Raw genomic sequence first — 26,094 nt, 5'->3', positions numbered from 1 at the left:
GAACTGTTTTTATGTTATTAGCCCACAGGGTCAATAACTTTAGTTAGAAAATGTGTGAAGACAAAGAACAAAAAATAAATATTTCATAACTGTCAGTGGCAAAGATCCTGATTCCAAGTTATATTATCATAACCTAGTGAATCTTAGCATTAGCTATTGAATGCTCCAAATCAATAAATAATATATAGCATTCAAGATAAACCTTGACAACCTTTCTCTGTACCTAGTTATGGAGAAAAATCTCTGACTTCAACTATAAGATTTAAAACCATCGCTAATGTTGTAGTTGGTTAGTGCAGAGAACTAAGCCATGCTTCTGTGTTCTCATTCAATTCCTATTAACCTACTTTAAGGATCAAAGGCTCTTTGGAAATTATTTAATAATAATTATTATTAACAGTCTCTTTATCTTGCCTAGAATGAATCTGAATTTATTTTATTAATGAGTAGTTATTTAGTAAATACTTAATATTCTACTTAATACAGATGCTATGGCTCACATTGACAACTCTTCAAGTTAATCCTTCAAACCTGATCAGAGAGATAGGGTATGAAGCAACAGAATTTACGGATTAGGGTAAGAGGGGGATACAAATATGTGAATTCTGAATTATAAGAAAACTTGTAGTTATTAGAAAGTATATATACTTCTTATAAGAAAGCTTATTTAGAAGTAGATTAATTTAAAAACATGTTTCCCTCACTCCACTGGTGATGCAGACTGAGGACATCAATGGCTAAAAGAACGGCTCTCAATTCAGGATATAAACAGCAAAGTCAAGTCTCATGTTTGATAAAATTCCTTTTGGAGAAAACTGAAAAAAAATTCTTGCTTTGTTACTTTGCCACAATGCTTTTTATACAGTAGATATGTTTGTGATGAATATCATTACAAATTTGTAGCGAATATCATTACAAACCTATGATCACTGTCAGGCAGTTACATTCTAGGTAGGAAGATGGACAATAAAGAAGATAAATCAATTATCCACTTCTGGGTAGTTATCCAAAGAACACAAAAATACTAATTTGCAAAAATATAGGCATCCCTATGTTCAATGTAGCATTATTTACAAAGCCATGCCAATGGAAACAACCTAAGTGTCCATCAATGGATGACTGGATAAAGAAGATGTGGTATACATATAAATATAATGGAACATTATTCAGCTATAAAAAAGGATGAAATTTTGCCACTTGTCAAACCTGGATGGACCTTGAGGGTATTACGCTAAGTGAAGCTAAGTCAGATGGAGAAAGACAAATACCATATGATTTCCTTCACATATGGAATCTAAAAAAACAAATGCAGAAACAAAATAAAGCAGAAACAAACTCATAGAGAACACATTAGTGGTTACTAGAGGGGAAGGGGGTTAAAGGGTAGGCAAAATGGGTGAAGGGGGTTAACTGTATGGTGATGGATGGTAACTAGACTTGTGATGGTGATCACTTTGTAGTGTATGCAAAATGTTGAATTATAATGTTGTACACCTGAAACTTACATAATTTTTTTAAAAAAGAAATCAATTATATAGACTATTAAATAGTGACAAGTGCCAAGGAGTAAAAAGAAAGCAAAAAAGGGATTTAGGAGATGTGTATGCATAAGTGTGTGTGTGTATGACACAATAAAAGGTATTTAAAATTTTAGGCTGGCCAAAGAAGGCCCCCATTATCCAAAGCACATACAAAGAAGAGTGAGAAATTTATGCCACTGCTTGTTGTAAGCAAAGATATTGCTGCCAAATTGGTTGTTATTCTGGGTGTGTCCAAAAAATTCTTGTTTAGCTAAAAAAATGAAACTTCTAAAAAGTTTAAGTAAGAAGAATTAACTCTATTTAATGCAGGAAATTACACTGCATAACATGCATTTTTAGTAAAGCAGCTTTCCTTTTTTTTTCCTTTTTAAAAATATTTATTTGTTTGGCTGCACCAGGTCTTAGTTGAGGCACATGGGATCTTCGTTGCCATGTGCAGGATACTTAGTTGTGGCGTGTGAACTCTTAGTTGCGGCATGTGGGACCTAGTTCCCTGACCAGGGATCAAACTCGGGCCCCATGCAATGGGAGCATGGAGTCTTAGCCCCTGGACCACCAGGGAAGTCCCAGTAAAGCAGCCTTCTTAATTTTATTTTTAGGAGACGAATCATGAATCGAAAGAGAGAAAACAAATAATTTACTATATAAGGTTGTCGAATTTTATTTTAGACAACATGGTAGAGTTTCTAAAGTACTGAGAGGTTCCAACTGTCAATCCATTTGGGCAGAGTGTTTATATTCTTCAAAATGATGACAATTTCTTGAACATCATTGAGTCTATTAATTTTGAAAAAAACCCCAGCTAATTAGAAATACAACAGTCTTGCATTATCTGGGCTATGCTGTTCACGTTGCTGTGGCTGGTTTTCCACTGGAAATCTCAAGAACGGTCCATGTTGTCCACCAGAGTAACAGATGAATAAATATGCTAATGCACTTCCCCTAGTCCCAAGCCACTCCCTAGCAAAGCTTTTCGTGTTTAAAGAACTGCATTCCTTCTTGCAGGACAACCTGGGAACAATTTAGTGTATTTAGATGTAATGATTCCTTGTTATCCACAAAGAAGTTGATCACTGAGTGCCTCATTTCTTATCATCCTAGCAGCAATTAGAATGTGGGAAATAACTTGTCTCAATGTAATTTCTGTGGCATATCTTCCTCCATGTCTTGTTAAATAAAGTAAACAATGCAGTGTACAACATTCAGATTGCAAGGATGCGTGAACTGCCCATTATCTACAGGAGAGTTTTATGACCAGCCTTTCCACAGCCCAGCCTTAGAGAAAGAAGAGGCACTATGGTAAGCTATGGCTTATCACTGCTGAAAATGTGACCACAGCAGTAAAGCCAAGTGACAGGAGCCCATATGATGGGATGGCCTGGGTTCAAACCCTGAATCATCTACTTACTGTGGGACTTGAGGAAAGTTCTTTAATCTTGTGTATGCCTCAATTTCAAAATGAAGATAATAAACTACAAACATTATAGGGTTGATATGAGGAAAATATATGTGTAATTGAAGTCCTCAAAGGAGAGGATGAGGAAGCAAAGTATTTGATGAAATAGCAGTTGAAATTTTTCCAAATTTGATGAAAATTATTAAACCCACAGACCCCAAAACTCAAAGAATCCCAAGACAAGAAACATAAAGAACACTATTTCAAGGTACATAATAATACAGAAACCAAACAACCCTGCTAAAAACCACATCTGTGGTTCTCAACCAGGGATTATTCCTCCCCATTCCTACTCCCCCGGGGACATTTGACAATTTCTGAAGACACTTTTGTTTGTCACAACTGGGAGGGGAAGAGTGTGTGTGACTGGCATCTAACGGGTAGAGGCCAGGAACGCTGCTAAACATCCTATAATGCACAGGACAGCCCTCACAACAATGAATTATCCTGCCTAAAACATCAGTAGTGCTAAGGTTGAGAAATACTAAAAGCAAATAATAATCAAAAGGCTTAAAACTAGTGATAAAGAGAAAATCTTAAAATCATATCATAATTTCCTCATTCCTGACAAATATAGAAGGTATATGATATTGTAATATTAAGCATTTTTTGGTAAATTACTCACCATGGTGAGCCAGGAGCTGAGAATCAGTAAGTAAAGGCGCCCAGACCTGTAGAGCTACTTGGAGGGGTTTCCAGAACTCACAGGTCAATGTGACCTTTTTTTTTTTTAACCTAAATTTACGGAGCTACACAGTGTGCAAAGTATTCTGAAGATTCTGCTGTGGTTCTCCTGACACTTAATCACAGGTAAAAGTGATGGGACCAGAATTTGAACTGAAGTCTGTTTTGAAAACACACCAAAATAATAATAATACACAATTTAAGATCAAAAAAGTGCTCTTAGTTTACTATCTTGGATCTTCATAACAAGTCAATGCACATCTACGTTGCTAGAGCAGTGGTCCACTACAAATTTATTCAGATACTTTGGTAGCCCAAGACAGCTGTGGTAAGGCCTATTAGTCTATATTTCTTCATTTTTCTGTCAATTGGAGGGAAGAAGAGTGAAGAGTAGTCATAGCTATGGCAGGAACCGTGTACGTCATTTATTGAAAACTGTTTATAGTTTTTAAAAAAATTTTTATTGGAGTATAGTTGATTTACAATGTTGTGTTAATTTTGCTGCACAGCAAAGTGAATCAGTTACACATATGGATATATCCACTCTTTTCTAAATTCTTTTCTCATATAGGTCATTACAGAGTACTGAGAAGAGTTCCCTATGCTATACAGTAGGTCCTTATTAGTTATCTATTTTATATATAATAGTGTATATATGTCAATCCCAATCTCCCAATTTATCCCTCCCCACCCCTTCTCCCCTGGTAACCGTAAGTTTGGAAAACTGTTTATAGTTTTATCTTTATAGGTGCCTAGCCTGGAGAAGGGAAGGAAGATATGGTTATTTTTGTTTGATATGTTCCCCCATGGAAAAAAAATTGAGAATCACTTCTTTGAAATATATAAATCAGATCTCTTTGGATCAATTTAGGTAGATTTTAATAGAATGTACACAGAGAGCTAGAGACATACTTTTTTTTTTTTTTCTGAATGGTTAAAAAAAGTCACACTAAAGGAAAATAATACTAAGAACACTCATAGTAGCATACTAATCAACAAAATTGTTTAGCTTAGAAAAATTAGAAATTCATCAGTGCTCTAAATGAGTCAAATTTGAGTTCTGTGTTTTAAGAAGTTATCTTCCAAGGTTGAAAAATTAATATTGAACACAATTAGAACAACCGAGCCAATCTTCTTCTTTAGTAGAGGAAATACTAGATCAATATGTGTTTTACTGAGGAAGTATAAACATTAATTAGGGCTAGAGGAGTAGGCAATATATAATTTATCTTGAGCTTCAAACAGTTAAAAGTAGATGTGACTTCACAGTTTTGTTCTTTTTTTTTCTTTTAACTTTACCTTTTAACTTTATTTTCCTTCCTCTTTCTCAGGTGGTTCTATATACAAGTTACAGAGAACTCGAAATGAAATTTGATGTAACTTATCATTCATTAACTTTGCAAACATGCCTTGTTTCCCCCTCCAATCGACTTAACTCTTTTTACAGTCCTATATATTCCCTATAAATGAATAATAAGAAAAGTTTATACTTACTAGAAAGAACAGTCGTAAGGAAAATGTAGTCTGAAAAGGATATGAGTCCACATTCTCCAAGGGTGTAAAATATACTGCCTTCGTCAGCAAATTTTTCTCGTTCCTGGGCAATTTTCTATTGAATGTATGGGTTCCACCAAAAGATAAAAAGAAGATATAACAGAATGAGAATATAAATAGTTAGAGATGAATCACCATTTATCTGACAGTTTTATGCTATTTATCATAAGCACTTCTCTGATGGCCATTCCAAATTAATGGATCCTTTACAGTTTTTAAGATGATTAAAATTATAAGAAAAAAGATGATTTTGTTTGTTTGTTTCAACACTGGTTTAATGTGAACAATGGAATAAAATTTTCAATTTTATGAACTTCCATTTAACATATAACAGGCCCACTTCAGGGCTGGTTTTACCTCTTAGTTTGAAAAACAATCTACCTTTTTCTATAGAGGTATTTAAGGTAGAGAAAAAAAAGAAAAACTAAAATAAAATCAGTTCTAAATGCCCAAGAGAAACTATACAACTAGTAATGAGAAATGAAGAGGTAAGCAACTATTGTAAACACCCACACAAATGCTCAGAAAACTAATTTCTGAAATGCTAATTTTAACTTTTACCTTATGAACCCCAAGAACCTTAGTTTGGGGTTGAACATGTAGAACATGTAGAATGTAGAACAGTTTACAAAGTAAACAGCATCTCTGAAATATAATGTCAAGTCAGACACACACCAAACTTTAGGCATGAGTTAATTTAATTACATTTACTGTGACCTTGATGGAGGCTCCTAAATTTCAGCTATTTGAAGAAACTCTCCCAAAACTTAGCTTTTACTCTAAGTATGTATTTATTTTCTTTAATCTATAAAGCTCACAAAGAGAGTTAATTCTCAGGTTCAGTAATGGTCTATCTGGGAAGTAGTCTCTTCCTGGGTGTTTAAGGTAACCTACCCTGTTTTCTGATTTGCTACCAAACCATAAACTTAGTGGTGACATTGAAGATACTTTCAAAAACTGAAAAGGATCCACCAAAGAGTTAGACTTGAAACACATTTCCATAAGTTCTGGACCAACCAAAGAAATTTCAGGAATTATTCTGGGTACCAAAAAAAGAAATAGGAGGTTTTAAAAACCCAAACCAACAAAGCACAATCAAAGTAATAATATCATGCAAGCACAAAATAAGAAGCAGCACTGCAAGCATAACCTTGGGAGGAGTATCATGAAAATTAAACCAGCAAGCACCACCACACCACCATCCAGGTACACAACTATCCAATAGGTTACCTCTGTCTAGTGAAGGTCCCATCATACACCACAAAGGAAAGAAAACTGGTTAACCAATTGAAGACACAAGTACCAAATGAATCATCATGATCTTCTTAGTAAACCCACTCAAAACAGCCTCTACTGGATATCTGCTTGTAATAGGAAACAGTAACCACGGACAGGCAAAAATCCATAGTTGAACGCCTGCAAAGTGGTAAGAGGTTTTGATGGCAGTTTCTACTTAGGAAACTGCTTCTGACTCATTTGTGATGGGCAGAAAGCCTGGTCTGGCCTGACAGAATTTAGAGATTAGGTCTTTGAGCCAAAACCAAAACTGAGCCCCCAGTCCAGTATGTTCAATTAAGGTTAGATCTCATATCACACTTGATCATCTACCAATAGATTAAACACAAATTTCAGACAAAAGAAGGCTATTGGATGAAAAGAGCAGCAAAGCTGTTCACTGGGAAGTTAATATTTTAATTTCTCAAAAGAAAAAAATGTACATTTTTAACATTATCCAAGATACTGCAAAAGTAAAGCATGTGAATAAGAAAAAATACACAAAATGAGAACAGGCTGTCAAAGGCATACCATTACCAGCCAGAATAAATTTGTATAGAAGCTGAGTAACCCATGTTAATTATGTAATAATCTTACGGAGAGACTGCTATAAGCAAATAAAATAAATAATATATTGCGATCCAGAAGTCGAGAAACAGACAAAAGTCTAAGGACAAACTGAAATGAGGCAGATAAGCCAAAAAAGCATATCTAACATTATTTTTCTAAGAACCATCTGGACTATGCTGCTGCTCAGAAGATAAAAAGAAAAATCCAAGTTTGTCCACAACTTTTTATTTTGATATACTTTCAAACTCATAAAAGTGGAAAGATCCGTATAAGGAACTCTCATATGCTTTTTACTCAGAATCACCAACAGTTTATGTTATCACTCTATTTGCTTTTCATTTTATGTAGATACATATTTTCTTTTACACCATATTGAAAGTTGGAGACATATGCCCCTTTACACTTAAATACTTCAGTATATATTTCCTATGAACAAAGACATTCTCTTACATATTACAGTACATATTTCATAAAACCAGGATATTTAATACTGATACATACTATTATCTAATCCACAGTCTATTATCAAATGTAGTGAATTGTCCCAATAATTTCCTTTCCTTTATCTTCCCCCCAGTCCAGGATGTAGTCCACAATCATAAATGGCATTTAGTTGTCATGTCTTTTTAATCTCCATTAATCTAAAACAGCTTTCTTTGCCCATCTTTATTTTTTCCTTTGGAGGTTTATGCCCATCTTTACTTTTTCCTTTGGAGGCTTATTATTATTTTTGATTGTGGTAAAATTCACATGACATAAAATTCACCATTTTAACCATTTAACCATAAAATGTGTGGGCCTTTTGGGTTTGGCTTCACGTATCATATTTTGTAGGTTCATCCATGTTGTAGCATCAATCAGTGCTTCATTCCTTTTTATCGCCAAATAATATTCTATTGTATATATACCACAAATTGTTTATCCATTCATCCACTGAAGGATATTTGGATTGCTTCCACCTTTTGGCTATTGTGAATAGTGCTACCATGTACATTCATGTACAAGTATTTGTTTCACTATCCGCTTTCAGTTGTTTTGAGTATACACCTGGGAGTGGAACTGCTGAGTCGTATCATACCCCTATGTTTAAGTTTCTGAGGAACAGCCAACCTGTTTTCCACAGCGGCTACACTATTTTGCATTAATACCAGCAATGTAAAAGGGTTCCAATTTCTCCACATCCTCAATTTTCTTTTTCTTTCTTTTTTTTTTAAAATTATATCCATCCTAGTGAGTGTGAAATGGTATGTTATTAAGGTTTGACTTACATTTCCCTAGTGACTAATGATGTTGAACATCTTTTCATGTGTCTGTTGGCCATCTATATTATCTTCTTTGGAGAAATCTCTACTCAAATCATTTGCCCACTTTTGAGTTGGGTTATTTGTCTTTCTGTTGTTGAGTTTTGTAAGTTTCATTATATCAATATATTCTATACACTAAACATATCAGATATAGGGTTTGCAAATATGTTCTCTCATTCTGTTCATTGCCTTTTCACTCTCCTGATAATGCCCTTTGGTGTACAGAAATTTTAAATATTGATGAAGTTCTATTTGTCTATTTTTTTCTCTTATTACTTGTGCTTTTGATGCCGTATCTAAGACTCTATCACCAAATCCAAGATCATGAAGATTCACCCCTGTTTCTCTAAAAGTTTTGTAGTTTCAGCTTTTATATTTAGGTCATTGATCTACTTTGGGTTAATTTTTGTATTAATGTGAGGTAGGGGTCCAACTTCACTATTTTGCATGTGATATCCAGTTGACCCCCTACCATTTGTTGAAAAGATTATTCTTTCACCACTGAATGGTCTTGGCACACTTGATCAAAATAAATTGACCATATATATGTGGGTTTATTTCTGGACTCTCAATTTCATTCCATTGATCCTTGTGTCTATTCTTATGCCAGTACCATGCTGCTTACATTTTTATAATTTTTAAAAACTGTGGTAAAATGTACATAACATAAAATTTACCACGGAACCATTTTAAAGCGTAAAATTTGGTGGTATTAAGTACAATCACAATGTTATGTAACCATCACCACTACATAGTTCCAGAACATTTTCATAACCCCATTTGGAAGGAAACCCCTTATCCATTAAGCAGTCACATCCCACTGCCCCCTCCCTCTAGCCCCTGGAAATCACTAATTTGCTTTCCATCTTTATGGATTCATATTTTTGGATATTTCGTATAAATGGAACCATACCTAGTTATTTTCTTAGTGGCCACTCTGCAGATTACAATTAACATCTTAAATTTACAGCAACCTAGTTTGAATAAATACCAACTTAGTTTCAATAGTATTAAAAAACTCTGTTCTTGTAGAGTTCCATTTCCCTTTATGTTATTTTTGCACATTACATTTTTATACAGTGTGCCCATTAACATAGATTGATAATTACTGTTTCATGCATTTGTCTTTCAAATTACAGAGGGATAGATAGGAGTTATAAACCACAAATAAAATAATGCTGGCTTTTATATTTACCTATGTTGTTACTGGTACTCGTGTTATTTCTCAATATAGCTTCAAGTTACTATCTAGTGTCCTTTCTTTTCAGCCTTAAGTATTACTTTTAGCATTTTTTGTAGGGCAGATCTACTAGCAACAAACTCCTCCACTTTTGTTTATCTGGGAATGGCTTAATATCTATCTCCTTCACTTCTGAAGGATAATTTTGCAGGTATAGAATTCTTGGTTGACAATTTTATTTTTCTTCCAGCACTTTAAATATGTCATCCCACTGCCTTCTGGCCTTCATGGTATCTGATGAGAAACTGGTTGTTAATCCTATTGTGTATAGTTTGTGTGTGGAAAGTTGCTTCTCTCTTCCTGTTTTCAAGATTCACAGTCTTTAGCTTTTGACAGTTTGATTATAATGTATCTCAGTGTGGGTCTCTTTGAGTTTATCCTATTGGAGTTATTTAGCTTCCTGGATGGGTAGATTCATATATTTCATTAAAGTTGGAAAGTTTTGAGCCATTATCTCTTCAAATATTCTTTCTGTCCCCTTTTCTCTCTCCTTGCCTTCTGAGATTCCTATTGTACATATGTGGCACACTTGGTAGTGTCACAGAGGTCTCATAAGCTCTGTTCATTTTCTTTTTTTGTTTCTCAGACTGGAAAATATTAATTGACCTATCTTTAAGTTCACTAATCATTTTTCCTGTGTATTCAAATCTGCTGTTGGACCCCTTCACTAAAATTTTCCTTTCAGCTATAGGAAATTTTCAGTTCCAGAATTTCTATTTGATACCTTTTTATAATTTCTATCTATTTTTTCCTATTAGTTCATACATCATTCTCCTTGTTTCCTTTAAGTTCATTGCCTGTAGTTTCTTTTAGCTCTTTGAGTATATTTAGGACAGTTGATTTTAAGTCTGTCTGTAATAAGTTGCAATATCTGAGCTTTCTCAAGGGTAGTTCCTATTCCTTTTTTTTCCCTGGGCCATACTTTGTTTCTTTACAAGCATAATGTTTTTGAAAACCGGACATTTTGTATATTACAATGTGGTAATTCTGGAAATAGGATTCTCTCACCTCCTCAGGGTTTGTTGTTGCTGCTTGCATGGGTTGTAGTCATTTCTTTAATAATTTTTGTAAATTCTTTTGTAAATACTTTGTCCAGCATGGTCACTCAAGTCTCTGTTTCATACCTTAGTAGTCAGCTAGTGATTTGACAGAGATTTCCTTAAGTTCCTGGATCCAAAGGGTGGGGAAAAAAAAAACCTCTCAAGATCCTTGCAGACTGGCTCTGTGTTGGCATTCTTTCAATGCTTAGTCACTATTTATAATTCTGCCCTTGCCTTCATTTCTTGCTTGCTTGGAAGCTAAACATCAGCCAGAAGTGAAAGGTTAGGGTCTGTTGGGGTTTCCTCTAAGTATTCATTTGGCCCTGGGTGTGCACATGGCCTTCCAGATTCACCAGTATATGGTAGAGCATTTCAAAGTCCTTGTTCTCTCACCTATCTCCTGCTGCAGCCTCTTCTTTCCCAGCTGTTTTGGTTTGTCTGCTGCTTGTCTTCAGCTGCTGTGGCTAGTATATTTACCTTTATGCTTTTAACAAATGCCACCTGGGAGGTCACCCCAGCCTTAAGAAAGCTCCAAGGTAGGCAAAACAAACACAAACCCCCAAGCTGATTCCTCATTGGCCAGACAGATCAAGGCCCACATTCACATTCTCTGAAAACAAGGTCTGCCCTGCCCCCTCTGGCACCAGGGAGCTATACCAAGAACGCACAATCTTTATGGCTGCCACTGTGTTGGGGGGTGGGGGGTGGTCATCAGAGAAGTTAAAACACCACAACATTCTCTTACCAAATTTCAGCAGCTTCTTTCTTCTTTAAGCATTCCCCTAGTTGCTTAAAGTCTGATTAGTTAGATTCCACAGATCTGAAAAAGCTGATTGACAGTTTTCACTACCTTAATTATTGTCTTAGTGGACGTGTGTAGTTTTGGCGTTACCTACTCTGCCAATTTTGGTCTCTTTATACTTTTTGACCTGGAACAATTTGAAAAGTACAGGTGAATTATGTTGTAAAATATCCCTCAATTCGAATTAGGCTGTTGTTTCCTCATGATTACGTTCATATCTATTATATCTATTATAAACTATGAATTCATAATGATATCTCTAATTCCATTCTAATACCACAGAGCACAATTTAGTCTTGTCCTTTACACACGTGTTACTCCCTTCTGCAACAGAGAGAAATCTGGTTCCCATTATCCGCAATATATTTACTCATTTGCTCAAGCTTAGAATACAAGGAAGATAGTTTCACAATTGCTAATTATCCCTGCAAAAAACGAATGTATCATCTAGAGTTCAATATCTGTTACAGTTTTAAGTAAAATCTACTTATGGTGAAATGCACAAATCCAATATACGATTCAATGAGTTTTATAAATACATATCTGAGTAACCCAGATATATATTTGGGTTATAGAACATTTCTGCCATCCCTGATGTTTCCTTTATGCCCCTCCACAGTTAATTCCCACCATATTTTTGCACCACAGATTAGTTTTGCTTTTTCTAGAACTTCCTATAAATGGTATCACCAGTATATACTCTTTGATGTCCAGCTTCTATGGTTCAGCATAATGTTGGGGAGATTCATCCACACTCTATTTATCAGTAACTCATTCATTTTTATTGCAGAGCAGTATAATACCAATAAAATTAAAAATATTAAAAATAAATAATTTATGCAAATTATTTTGCATATAATTGTGCATATAATAATGCACACAAGTAATATCACAATTTATTCATTCCTTTAATGATTAAACAGGCACTTTCCAGTTTTTGGCTATTTTGAGTTTCCTCAAAGTTGTACTTCTTTTACTTGCACCATCAGTGTATTAGAGTTCTAGTTGCTCCACATCATTGTCAACATTTATGTGGCCAGTTTCTTTAATTTAGCCATTTTAGTGGTATCTTATTGTGGTTTTTTTGAGCATTTCCCTGATGACCAAGTGTTTTAAGCACTTAGTTTATTGACAATTAATATATCTTTCTCTGGGAAGTATCTGTTCAAGTCTTTTGCCCATTTTTAATAGTTTATTGACAATTAATATATCCTTCTCTGGGAAGTATCTGTTCAAGTCTTTTGCCCATTTTTAATTGGGTTGTTTGTCTTTTTATTATTGATCATTATATGTTCTGGATGTGAGACTCTTTTCAATGTGTTAGCCAGACTCCAAAATAACCCCAATGTTTCTTGCCTCCTTGTGTATTCATGTCCTTGTGTAGACCTAGTCTCTTCCCACACTGAATCAGGGTTGGTCTGTATAACTAACAGAATACAGCAAAAGTGATATTTCTGTTTGCAGGGCTATCTATGAGACCTCTGCTGTACTGAATACAATTACAGGGACCAGGAGAGGCCAAAAGAAGGTCAAATTGCTGTACATAAGAAAAAGTTGAAGAAGACATCTGGGAGAAAAAATATAGAAGGAAAAGGGACCCTGGAAAGGTGAGCCAAAAAGAGGAAGGAGACGTGACCAGAGAGTAATAGTTGGGAAAACAGAGAAAAGAAAGCATATGAACACATATGTGCACACATGTGTTTGAGAGAAAGGACAGAGAATACATGTTTTGCAGTAGCTCTTTAAAAGCAAGAAAGGGACTTCCCTGGTGGTGCAGTGGTTGAGAGTCTGCCTGCCAATGCAGGGGACACAGGTTTGATCCCTGGTCCAGGAGGATCCCACATGCCATGGAGCAGCTAGGCCTGTGCGCCACAGCTACTGAAGCCCCCGTGCCTGGGGCCCATTGCTCCACAACAAGAGAAGCCACTACAATAAGAAGGTCCCACTCGCCACAACTAGAAAGGGCCTGTGCGCAGTGGCGAAGTTCAGTTGGGTCTTCGCACTTGGTGAAGACCCAACGCAGCCAAAAATAAATAAATTAATTTTTAAAATAAATAAATAAAATAAAAACCAGAAAGAAAGAGGTTTAAAGAGGACTTTTAAATTAGCCATGCTTTGTGATGTGCCCTGTGCAATACAGTCTTCTAATTCTTTAGTAAAGGTCTACATTGTTCTTCCATGCTTCAGGAGTTGGGGTGGGGGTAGAAGGAGACAGAGAGAGAAGTTACATTATGTTTTCTGAGGCATCCACTTGTCAAAGAGTAGTTCAGGTACATTTAGGATTACACAACTATCTATCAATATTAACTCTAAGAATTTATAAGTGTGTTTTCAAGTATCTAAAACTCCAAAGATAACTGTTATAAAATTCATGACATATATTAATCACAAACACCTAAACTGTCATAAAACCATCATATTTGATCCCTCAAATTATTTAAAGTTAGGAGGAGAATTGAATAAATATGTCAAGATTTGGAAAGAAGTGGGAATTACCAGAAACCAATTTTTAGACTATTTTGTGTTGCATGACAGTTTGTTAGCTGATATTCTTAAATCAAAGGCCTGATTCTACCATAAATGATATCCTCAAGTCAAACAGCCAAGGCACAAGGAGAATCTGTGAAAATAGATATATTGGAGTTTAATAATGAATAAATTTTTAAAAGCACTGAAGTACGGTGAAAATGGAAAATCAAGATTCAAAGGAGAGTGGAAGGAAGGTTTTTGGTTATTTTTTCTTATTCCTAAAGTCTTATCAGTGTTTAATTTTGCAAATTGAGAATGTCAAGTAAATCGTTCCTTCACTTAATCTTTTGGATAAAGTTTAATCTTTGACTAAATTTTAAGTCACTTTTGTCCTAAGCAAATACCATTTATATACTTCAGGGGTGATACGGAGTCACAGTGCAAGGAAAACATAATCTTCCTTAGCAGATTGGTAGTAATGTTCATTTTCTCTCACTGTCTCAGAGGTGGTTATTTATATTTTTTGTTCCTAATGAACATTTATATTAATATGCATTTTTACTAGTGAAATCTATCACAAGGATTTGTATTTAATTCAATATAAATAATAAATTCAATATAAATAAACATAAGACAAACTAAAAGGAAGAATTCTATATAAAAGTCAAAAGAAATAGAATATATTTCAATTCTATTGTAAGACCATATAATGTGAGATTAAGTAATATATTAACATATCATTCAGTAAAAAAATTTATAGAAACTTACATTAAAGCTCCTGAGGTAAAATTCTAGCAACTACTTCAGTGTATATGCTGAAAATTAAACAGAACTGGGTATTTTAAAAAGAAGCTATAATTGCAGATACCTTACAGAGCATTATACTATTTTATGCATCTTAGAAGCTACATATCAAACATTACTCTAATCACTTGAAACTCTGAAGTTAAGGCTATGAAAGTGGAATGCAGGTAAACTGCTCACAATAGAATTTCTATTCAATTTACTGACAAATGTTCCTCCTGTTTTGGAGAACAAGACTATGTAAAATATTTCAAAGCAGTGTGCTCACTGACTTAAAATGAAATTTAACTGTTTTACTATTCATTTACATGACCTAGTCTTAGATCTTATATGTTTTAAAACTTAAAACATGGCTACAGACTCAACATCACTAAAACATTCAAATTACTGACCTTAAGTACAGGCAAATAAATTAATAACCTCATAAGAATCCTGGTATTGATCTCAACTGCAACATATCCTGAATCTTTTAATTTTTTAGATAAGCAGAAAGACTTAAGAGTAAACTTACAGCAGATCAGCAAAGTAACTACTACACTTCTCAGGTAGTCTAAAACCTCAATTGTTTTACCAGGATGGCTTTGTGCTGAAGCATTCACACTCTGGTTTCTGACCAACCACAAAAACTTATAAAACATCTGGCTAAAGTTGCAGGTACCATCAGGAGCCCTGGGACTGGGAATTCCAGACATGATTCCAAGTTGTTAATACTCACAGTGCTCAAACAGTGAATCCTGTTATAATAGGATTGAACAAAATAGGGCCAATAATTTTGTCTTCTAGGACTCGACTGGATAGAGCCAAAGAGAAAAATCATATCTAGGAGTTTAACCTCATTATTTATTCTAGTTAAGATCCACTTTTCAAGTTCTATAGTTTGAAGTAAACTTTTTTCTATCGAGTAGAAGTAGATGCACTATGCCAGCAAAATAGATGCTAACACATCATCTAGAACCTCCAAACATCTCTGGTATATAGAAAATCTGATAAAGAACGCAGCTTTACTATTTAAATTAAGATGTCATCCTTTATGAAACTGAAATAATTGGACTGTTTTAATATTAACATTTCTCTATATTGCTGAAATACATTTCGAAGCCTATCTAAATCCCTCAAGAAGTACTTGTGTTGTATTTCAAAAACAAATTATTGATAATAATATGCTTCTCCCAAAAGATGCAATTTCAGCATATAATTTCCAAATTACAAATAGTATTTCTACCTAAGGTTGGGGTGAGGGCAGGGAGAACAGGTGTTAGAAAGAGAAAATTCAGCAATTTCCCCATGCAATTAATGCTCACTCTTCATTATTTAGTTGGTGTACAGATAGATGCCAAAGCCTTTTGTAAGACATCAATCTTAAACAATCACACTATTCTCAATCAAACAGAAAATGTTGCACAGTTAAAATATGAGTTATTTTTCTTCCCCCATCCCATACCTGAACTTGCAGAAGATAGAATTTGGGGATATGTCAGATAAAAATTAAACTGAGATGTTTCTAATTTACAGTACTTTATGATTTCTACTTCTGACTCAGAGTTTCCAAACTTTTTAAAGGTATTATTGCATTTGAGGCAACAAACACAAATTACTGTGCAACAAACTGTGGAAGGTGAATGCTTAAGATTCTGGAAACTTCACTCTGCCAGAAAGCCATTCTCTTTTCAGTCCCCATTCTAACCACTTTAGCTCTGAGAAAAACTCCAAACACCTAGAATGCAAATGTTTTCCTATTTCATTAACTAGATGGGTAAAGAGAATATGGATACAAATGAAGATGCTTAAAAAAACAGTGGCAGAAGATTTGATTAAAGCAATGATAAAATTCAAAAGTCTACTGGAATAGGATTAACTTCAAAGAAATGATATAACTTTATTGAAATGATTTATTTCAGTCCTCAGTATCTGATGAGGTGTTCTCAAAACCCTAGATGGGAAAAATCATCAACTCTATTAGTTTCTACCACATTATGCCTGCAAACTTGCTTCAAGGCAGCTCTGGGTGGGAGAAGCTATATTTTGTCATTATTGATTATCTGCTACCCAAATCTAAGAATTTAATTTTGAATATTGGCCACTCAAGTCAATCAGTGCTGAGAAGAACTGTCCTGAGCTCAGCAGCAGTCTTGGTTTCAGTCACATGGGTTAGAAAAGGCTTCCCTATCACTTCATGGGAAAACAACCTCACATACAAATTTTGAAAAATAAGTCAATATAGTATTTCACCTTCTCCCATTTGGAAAAAGTTATTACAAGAAAAAATGCACCATAAGAACAAAAATAAAAGAGTTTCATTCTGAGGATCACTGTTCACACCCTTGATTTACACTGTTCTAGTAACTATCATCTCCCAGGAAATCCTTTAGAAGAAGAACTTTTCAATCATTTTGAAATCAAACATTTTAAGGTATTCCTTGAATACCACCAACCATTAAAGACATATCAAGAATTTTAAAATTATAGTTTGCACGTTCTATGCCAGGAACTGTGCTAAACACTTGCATTACCTCTTTAAGTTCTCACTGCAATTCTATGAGATAGGTGATACTACTGTCTGCACTTAACAGATGAGAAAACTGAGGGTTAGAGAAGTTAAATAAGAAGCCCAAGGTGACAGTGCTATAAAGTGGCAGGACAGGTCATGGTCTGACTCCAGAACCCATGCATGAACTATTATATGTTGTACTGTATCAAATGCACAGAAATACATCAGGTGTCTATACTGTTTGCAATTTCTAAAATTTAATGCAGATTGAATATTTTTGGAGCAAAACATAGTTTATTATTGTAAAATATTAATCTTGAGGCTTAACTTGTATTAGCTCATTTATCTTGAAGTTGAAAATCTAGTTAATGATGTAGGTGCACATCATATTTTTATGCCCTGATTTGTTCAAATGTATATTTTAATCATTTTCAAAATGAGTATCATTAAAAGAATGTAATGATTCTCTATAATCTTCTCAATTAATAGATGTTACATTGATCTATAATTGGAGAAGCTTTTTATTTATATATAAAACTTCTAAAAAATGCACCATGGCAAAGCCAAATATGCAAACCAAGAACTATCCTCACACTTTCTCTGCAACCAAAGGTCATCAATACATATCAGTTGAGAACCCATTTTTACCAGAACAGAAGAAATAAAATGTTTTGAGTGGTTTTCATAGAAATCTATTTGTGTAACTTTGAAACATGCTAGAGTGTTTGTGCTAAAATAATTTTAAAACGGAAGTTAGTTTGGAACGAAGTCCTCTCATATCAAAGTGAATTTCAAATCTTGTTTCATGATGGAAAAGCTAAACATAAAGGTGTTGGAAATGTAATGGTTAGTCATGTTTATGCTTTCAAATCAACGATGATAAATCAAATGGGTTCACAGATGATCCCAAATTCAAACACAACAGAATCTAAAATAAAAATGTATTTAAAGACATCTTAATAGAAGTCTTAATATTTGGGACAACCAAGTAAACTATACCCTCCTTGGGAGCACTTAACGATTATATTATTGTTTCTCTGTTCAAGATGAAAAATCAAGCACATGGTTTAAATCAACAGACTTTAGTAGTGGTGGAACTCAGAGACTGGAAAGAGACATTATGGATACTCCTCACAGCAATATAATAAGTACTGACACCATTCATAAGCTGCATCTGAAGAACAGCACTCATACTATGCTACCAGAAAAACAAAATGATTCCAGCCTCTCCACAGGCAATAGGAACTTAGCATGCAAAGGACAAATTCCTGTAAGGAAGCAAGCAAGAAAGTCCTCTTGTATAAAGTAACTGCTCATTGACCTTTGGAAGCTTAAACAATTTATACTAGTGTCACCAAAATGAGTGATATTTATAGAACCCAGTATAAACAATTCCTCCACTACCTATTCTAAGAAAAAGAGTTTATTATTTTTTAATATAAAATATAATTATTTTATATATAATATAAAAAGCTTATTAATAAGATATCCTTAAGAATACAATAAAACTTGATTCTGAATCCTTGATCAACAAAGGATACTACCTTCAATAGTCAAAGTTTAAAGAAGACTGATGCTCTTTGTCAACTACAGAGGTTGACTACTCAATGCTGCAGGTTCTGGAGACTTTCAAGTTCTTACCAATTCCTACCTCTCTTCTCTTCTCCTCATTGTCTAGTAAGGACACCTAAGTGAGACAAGTCATTTTAAATCTCTAAGCCTTAAACCACACAATTATCAAAGGAGAGGAAGAATTTTTAGCTGCCTCCTACAAACTGTCCTGCCATAAACAGAGAACTGGAAGTGGCTGTCCTCAATCACAGGTGTTAACACCTCATTTGATTTACACTCCTTAGCACTCTGCATGATGGTTGTGCCACAGCTACTCTAAAACAAAATCTCCAGGATTAGAAACATTGATAATGGGATTATCAATAAATTATTCTGATACAGTAATTTAAATATTTGTTGGTTTGTTTCAGAATGCAATTAAAGGCAAAGGTGGTAAAATAATCTACTGCACCAATAACAGGATGATTGGTTTGGGGGTTTGGTAAGGAGACTACTAAAAATATATACCATTTTAAGAACAAGGAAGCACAAGAAAAATGTATAAAAATAAACAGCACCTTGTGACCTTCATTAATTAAACAATTATTTTAAACCAAAGGATGTTCTAATTAAGCTTAGTTTATATTTTTATTAAGAAATGCAAGAGTAATGTTTTTTAATGAATATATTTTGAATACATTTTAATAGTTTATAAACTATAATTAAGAAGTCTAAGCCTTCAAAGATCAATTTGAAAAGTACTTCTTAGGCGTGTCCTTGAAATTCTCCTTTGTCAGCCTACAATCTATATATTCTTTTTTATGATTTTCTCCATGTATTTGCTGCTTTTCCATTTAAAGTTGTTGATTAGCTCAAAAAAGCAAAATGAAGTCTTTCTAAATGTTCCATCTGTTTCCCCGTAAGTCATTTTATTGAGCAAAGTACAACTAAGCAACTGCTTATCTGTATTTATTATTTAAGAAATTTCAAAAGAAAAAAAAAAACTACTAATTTTTCACTTGAAGTTACTGTTGTCTCACCATCCCTGCTACAGTTCAACTAGGAACATGGCATCCCTACTAAGACTATTTAAATGACCCAAGTAACTGAGTATCCATTATACAATGATTAAAACAGTTTCTTGACCTTTGGTGTGACACATAATGTTAAAACTTCCTTTTAAGTTATGCTAGGTACTACATTCTCAAGGACTTGTGCAGTGTTTGAATTGTCATATTAAAGATTTGTTAATTTAAAGTGACAGGAACTGAATCATTCTGAAGGGAGCAGGGAAAGGACATGAACATGCACTGAACCTTTGTCCCTGAAGCGTTACTATGGGTTTTGAAACATTAATTAATTTAAGGCACATGCTGCTGAGTCAGTACCTGCCAGAAATCCTGATCAGAAGATGAGAAAAAGAAAAAAAAAATAACATTGTTTGATTATATGAACAAAAACTCCCAAATCAAATATATTTATATCACAAACTATTATAACATATAAAGGACCAAATGTGATTTGGAATAAAATCACTGAACACCCGAAACAGGAAATGAGGAATACATAAAAATATTTTATATATTATCTGCTAGGTACAGTAAGACAAAACAAAACAAAAACCCAAATAACTCAATTCTTAACCTCGCTGAAATAAAACATACAATTACAGAAAAACTTCACATTACTATAAAAAGAAAACACATGAATAATTACCTATTTCTTAAAGAAAAGGGAAAGCAAACACTTAACTTTTTTCCATGGGTAGTGAAACCATTTCTTTAATTAAGGTTTCCTTTAAGGGTATGTCACTATCATTTCATGATATACTATTTTTTAACTTCATGGCAAATTCATTGCTTTACCACCTATATTTAACACATAGGCAACCAAACTCAGATGAGTTTAGAGGATTAATAACTACTCTAAGGAAGAGTTCAGAATGACTACTTAGAAACAGGTCTCTTGCAAAATTATGTTGCACTAAATAAAGTACTATTCATGTTAGTAACAAAAAGCCAGCCATCATGAAGGCTGGCACTGTTGAAGCAGTTTAAGTTAGCTAATTCAGCTGGGTACCACTCCAAAGTACCTTCATATACCAAATGGTTTTAAAGATTTTTTTTCAACAAATAAACTTCACTGGCTGTGAAATAAAATTTGACCTGAACTTATCATACTTCTCAAACCAACCTTAGTAGCATGATAAAAGTTCTTGATTGAAAAATATATGCTATCGACAATTTACAAGCCCAAGGCTAGGACTGATGTGACAGAGACCCAAAGGATTTTACAGTACTGTGATGAGATGAATCACTGTGAACACAGAACAGCTCAGATATGAGAAATCAAACCAGAGGTCTCTCTTCAGTTCATAGACTAGCCATTTAATCCCGGCCAATTGCTCATTACAGAGATAGCACAAGGAGATTTTTATAGCTGATTTAACTGGAAAGGAAAGAACAACGGAGAGAGCAATTATGAAGAGCACATGCTTTTCTATAGTATTTCATACAAACCGAGAAAGAAGATAACATACATGATAGCAGCTAACTCCTTTCATAAATTGAGTAAAGGGCTGAAAGTCATGCAAAATAGCTATAATTTGTAGAGCCAGATACTTTGCTTATTGTCCTGATTTTATCGTTACAGAAGATAATTGACACTCAGACGTTAAGTGGTCTCTTGCCCAAGGTTATCCATCAAGTATGTGGCAGTGTCCATATCTGAATACAGGATTGTCTATATCCAAAACCACATTCTCTCATCCTGTGCTATTACACACTAACAAGTACAGCAATCCATAATTTTGTATTTTTCATATTCGATGCAGAATACTTACATCTACTAACTGTTTACATGTAGCTTGTCAAATACTTAGATGCTCAAATTGGAAATCCCTTGTAAAATATTTCAGACACCAAAACCAGATTTTCTGAGGACTGCAGCGTGTTAAAGAGAACTAAAATTGTTAATTTGTAAGAAGAGAGAAAAATGAGAAAATGGTTTTAAAATAATTTAAAGAACTTTGGATGGGAAAGAAGGAAGACAAAAAAATCTGAGACTAAAAATAAAACAGGAAATTACAACAGGTGTCAAAGGATTTTCTAAAATGCTGAATCTGTACTTGATTTCATTTTGGTAATGTAATTACATTTTAAACTTTTGCTTGTCTAAAAACTATAATGAGTAGCTCTATTCAAATTATTCTACATTTAACACACAACCGATCAGTATTTGAAAGAGTAAATAGTTTAGTTTGTAACAGAAATACTATTTTCTCTGCTATCTTGACTACAATGAGCCAGGATCCAGTTCTCGAAATACAGATGACACTTTTCACCTTAAGAGTGATGCCTTCGATTTAAAAAAAAAAAGAAAAAACGACAGCATTTTCAAAATGCAAGTGGTGTTCATGGCATATGAGAAAACAATGGTGCAAATAACAGTGAAGTTGAAATTCTAATTTCTAAATTCAGGCATTATAATTTGTATATCTCTTGTTTTCTTCCTTTAAAATGAAACACTATGTGGTTTCTCAGGTTAATATTGGCTTCTAGCTGTACTTCATCAAAGCAGAAAAAATTAACTTCAATACTCTTACCAAAAACAACGTGAAATAGCAAGTTCTTTCTCGCACAAATAGCATTAAGTTAGTAAAATAAAAGAAATATTTGATGAGAAATTTCTATTTACAAATAGATCATACAGACAAATAGCTTAGCTATATGAAAGATGATATAGCATAGTCCTTAAGATGGTGAACTCTAGAGCCAGACTACCAATTTGGAATCTTGCCTCCACCACTTACTAACTGTATGATCTTAGGTCAAAAAAAAAAAAAAAGTTACTTAACTTTTATATACTTTAGTATCTTATTTGTAAAATAATGAAAATAGTAAGCTATCTAAAAGAGTGGCTGTGTGGATTAGAGTAATTATGTATAAACACTTAGAACAGTGTTTGGCATATTATAAACACTCAAAAAACTTCAACTATGCTTCTTTTTCATATTATTATGATTAGTAGTAGTAATAGTTCCCTCAAGAGACAAATAGTCAAGCATTTATCATTTAGATTTTACTTTCAACTGGAAAAATAAACCACTGACAACCAATGAGTGGATATGTTAATGGGGTTTTTTAAAAGGGCTCAATTATCACCCCTAAAATAATATATAATTATGAAAATATTTGTGGAGAACTTCAGCACTCGAAGAACTGAAATACTTTATCCTCTTAGAATCTGTTACACTTTTTAGGGCAAATGGAAACATGGATCAAAAAGACATGGAGCAAAAATAAAAAAATTCTGCCTATACATTCACATTTATCAATAGAAAGACCTGAATAAATACATCAATTCACCAAGAATTTAGAATTGACTGGTTTCAAGTCTCTGGAAACCAAAAGAAAGAGTGAGAGAGATGTGCCCAATTAACAATGCAGAATTCATAAGAACATCAATCCTGCTATAAAAATTTGAGCAAAATTGAAGCAATTCAAATAAATGTGAAGATTCACCAAACTCTATCCTATAAGAATTTCAGCAACACCTCCCCAATTTACCTTTGTTTGATCTACAATACAATTTACTCTTAGAAGACAGGAAATCCCTCACATAACTTACTATACATGTCAAGGAGTAATAGTAATACTAGACCTTATTCCAGACTCATATTTTATCTGTGATATGAAGTAAATAATCACAACTCAAATAAAGCATTAAAAGTATTACATTACAGGAAAAAAAAAATGTGTCCACACTCCCCTTGGGGAACCACGACTTTCCCTTAAAGGGAATGGAATTTTAAACTTCATTTACCAATATTTTTAAAAGAACTTTTACCTAGTAAGCAATTAAAAGCATTTTGTTATATTAAAGCTTTGCTTTTTAACTACAGCTCCATCTTTTTTTCTGCATATCTTTTCTATTATAAACACTGTAATTGGTATTTCCTTTTCTAGACTTTGACCATACTTTTATCTCTTTCACCTCAATGTGGCCATTTCATCTTAATTTGATTTAAATTGTTTTCCTGTTCCATGTAAACAAACATTCTTGTAAGTATCATAAAGGAGATGGGAGTAAAACACATGTTAATTCTTTCTCCCAAATTAGGAGAGATCCTAAGAGGACTGTAATTACAAATAATGAAAAAATTCATTCCAGAGGCAGGACTTCTGAAATGTTCAGGGAGAGGTTAGGGAAAAAGGCAACTTCATAGAAAGGAAAGAATAAAAAAATCTATTTTCCAAAAAAAGAAATACATGGTGGAATGATAATGATAGACAATTAGTTTCAATGGGCAATTCACTGTTACTTAAAAGAAGAGTATGAACTTTAAAGTTTTTAGAAGAGAGAAGAGGACTACATCAAAGCTCTGGAATACTGGTATTCTTTGCTTAGAAACAATTTTACCCAGACCATGCAGTTTTCTACTGTAACTTAAAAAAAAAAAGGTAGGGTTTGAGATGGAGAAAGTTGTCTATTATAGGCGATAGGAACAGAAAATACAAACCATAATTTCTATATTTGGTATGCTGAGGAAAAAAAGGAGAAGTAAGAGAAACAGGATAATGAAGGGTATAAACCACTTAAGATAAACCACACCAATACAGGACAGCAATTAACTGATTAAATGAACAAATATTTGACGATTATGTAAAATACAGGCTCCACTTAGAAATGATGCTTTGTTTTATAGACCAATTATTGGATGATAAAGAATTAAACTCAGGAAAAAATATAGTTTTCATTAAAGAAATAATCCAAAATTCATGAAATAACTGCATTAACAAATCATAAGGAGAACGCATGGACAATGTAGGGAGAGAGTGCATTCCTAAAAAATCTGTGATATATTACCCTAAAACAAAAGCCAGACCATATTTTGTATTATCATCTATATACTAGTGCTAACACTCTATTTATAATAATTTTCAAATATCCTCTAATAGAAAATCTGAACTCTTTCAAGCTTTGAAGTTTTTAAACTTTTAAACATAGTCTGAATATTTTTACAAATATCATTTAACTATAAAATATATTCTTAAAACCAAAGGTCACTGACTATAGCTTCTTTATATTGAAATACGCCTGTGTTAGTAGATGGTAGATAGTGAAATGCATAAATGATGCAAGTGCCAATAACAAGGTACTGCAAGACTCTTCTACAAAGGAAATTGCTAAGCATCCTTAAAGGATTAGCATACATTAACATAAGGCAGTGATAAGCTCTGGAAAAAGATCTTCCCCCAAATTCAACAGCTGCTTAATCAAATTCAGTTTCACAGACTATCAGTTGAAACAGGAATGTTTCATTTACTTCTTGAGAATTTTCTAGTCAAAAAAAATAGGAGAAAAGATGACAAGTATCAAAGTAAGAAATAACTGTTCAATTATTTGTCAATATCAGTTGGGCCATTCTTTTCTACTTTGTATCTGGAGTTTGTATGAAATTCAAGTACAAATGAGAAAACACCCCAGGAAGATGATACTACTTCTACATTTGTTCTTGCTTTCAATGACAAAAGCATTAAAGTGCAATTCAACTAGAAGGCAATAAAATAAGCTAGTGTTTCTTACTGGTCAAATGATGGACTTAATTAAATGGTGTGCCTAATGTTAAAACAATGGGGGAATAAGAGGATGAGAATAAATATTTCTCTAAGCAATTTATAACTAGTTCATCTTCCAAGTTGAAAAAAAAGAGAGCGAGAGAGAAAGAAAATTATCCATTAAAAAAATCAAAGTAAGTTTGAAAGGAAATTCCTCGAGGGTGTTAACTTTCTACTGATTTCTAATCATCATGCATGAAATTTACTATAATTGCCATGTACATCTGTTTTTTCAACAGGATATTATCTTAGGAGTTATATACTCTGGAAACTGCTACTCAAGAATTGAGATTTTCTGATTGGGAAAACAAAAGAGTCATGAAGATCCAAAGGAAAATAAGATCGACAGTTGAATAAGCATTGATTCTTATAATTATCGAGTGAAGAACTTGATGCATGGCAAAAATCCCTGGAAAAACTACTAAACTGATTAAACACTGAATGAAATTTGTACTCTTCATTATATAAGATTTAAGAACAGTATAGAAACTACTTTCTTAGACTTCATATGAAATAAAAGGCAATTCATAAAGATATAAACTAGAGGTGAACTAAGTTTAAGAATCCTATTTAGGAAACATAACCTTCACTCCAAAACAAAACCTTAATAATATATTTGATAGAAATAAATACAGGACTTAAGTGAAGAACCTGGCAAAGGAATTAAACATGCATATTACAACATGGATGAAAGGG

The 26,094-nt window shown here is 33.6% G+C and overlaps 1 protein-coding gene across 4 annotated transcripts in view; it reads right to left on the bottom strand.

Annotated features, from left to right (window-relative positions):
• The window catches only part of MICU1 (mitochondrial calcium uptake 1), a 203,622-nt gene that overhangs the window by 101,233 nt on the left and 76,295 nt on the right, over positions 1 to 26,094 (bottom strand). For 2 of the 4 annotated variants that reach the window (XM_079899945.1, XM_079899946.1), the window contains 2 exons: positions 6,130 to 6,274; positions 5,176 to 5,290 (listed from right to left, as the gene is read on the bottom strand). In XM_079899945.1, coding sequence (XP_079756071.1) covers positions 5,176 to 5,290; positions 6,130 to 6,274 — 260 coding nt within the window. The remainder of the gene's footprint in view (positions 1 to 5,175; positions 5,291 to 6,129; positions 6,275 to 26,094) is intronic. The other 2 variants (XM_079899947.1, XM_079899944.1) reach the window with 2 other exon arrangements.

This window comes from Stenella coeruleoalba (assembly GCF_951394435.1).
Source record: "Stenella coeruleoalba genome assembly, chromosome: 16".
NCBI classification, from domain to species: domain Eukaryota; kingdom Metazoa; phylum Chordata; class Mammalia; order Artiodactyla; family Delphinidae; genus Stenella; species Stenella coeruleoalba.
Note: the sequence above shows the minus strand (reverse complement) of the source record. Positions and strands in the feature narration are given on the sequence as shown.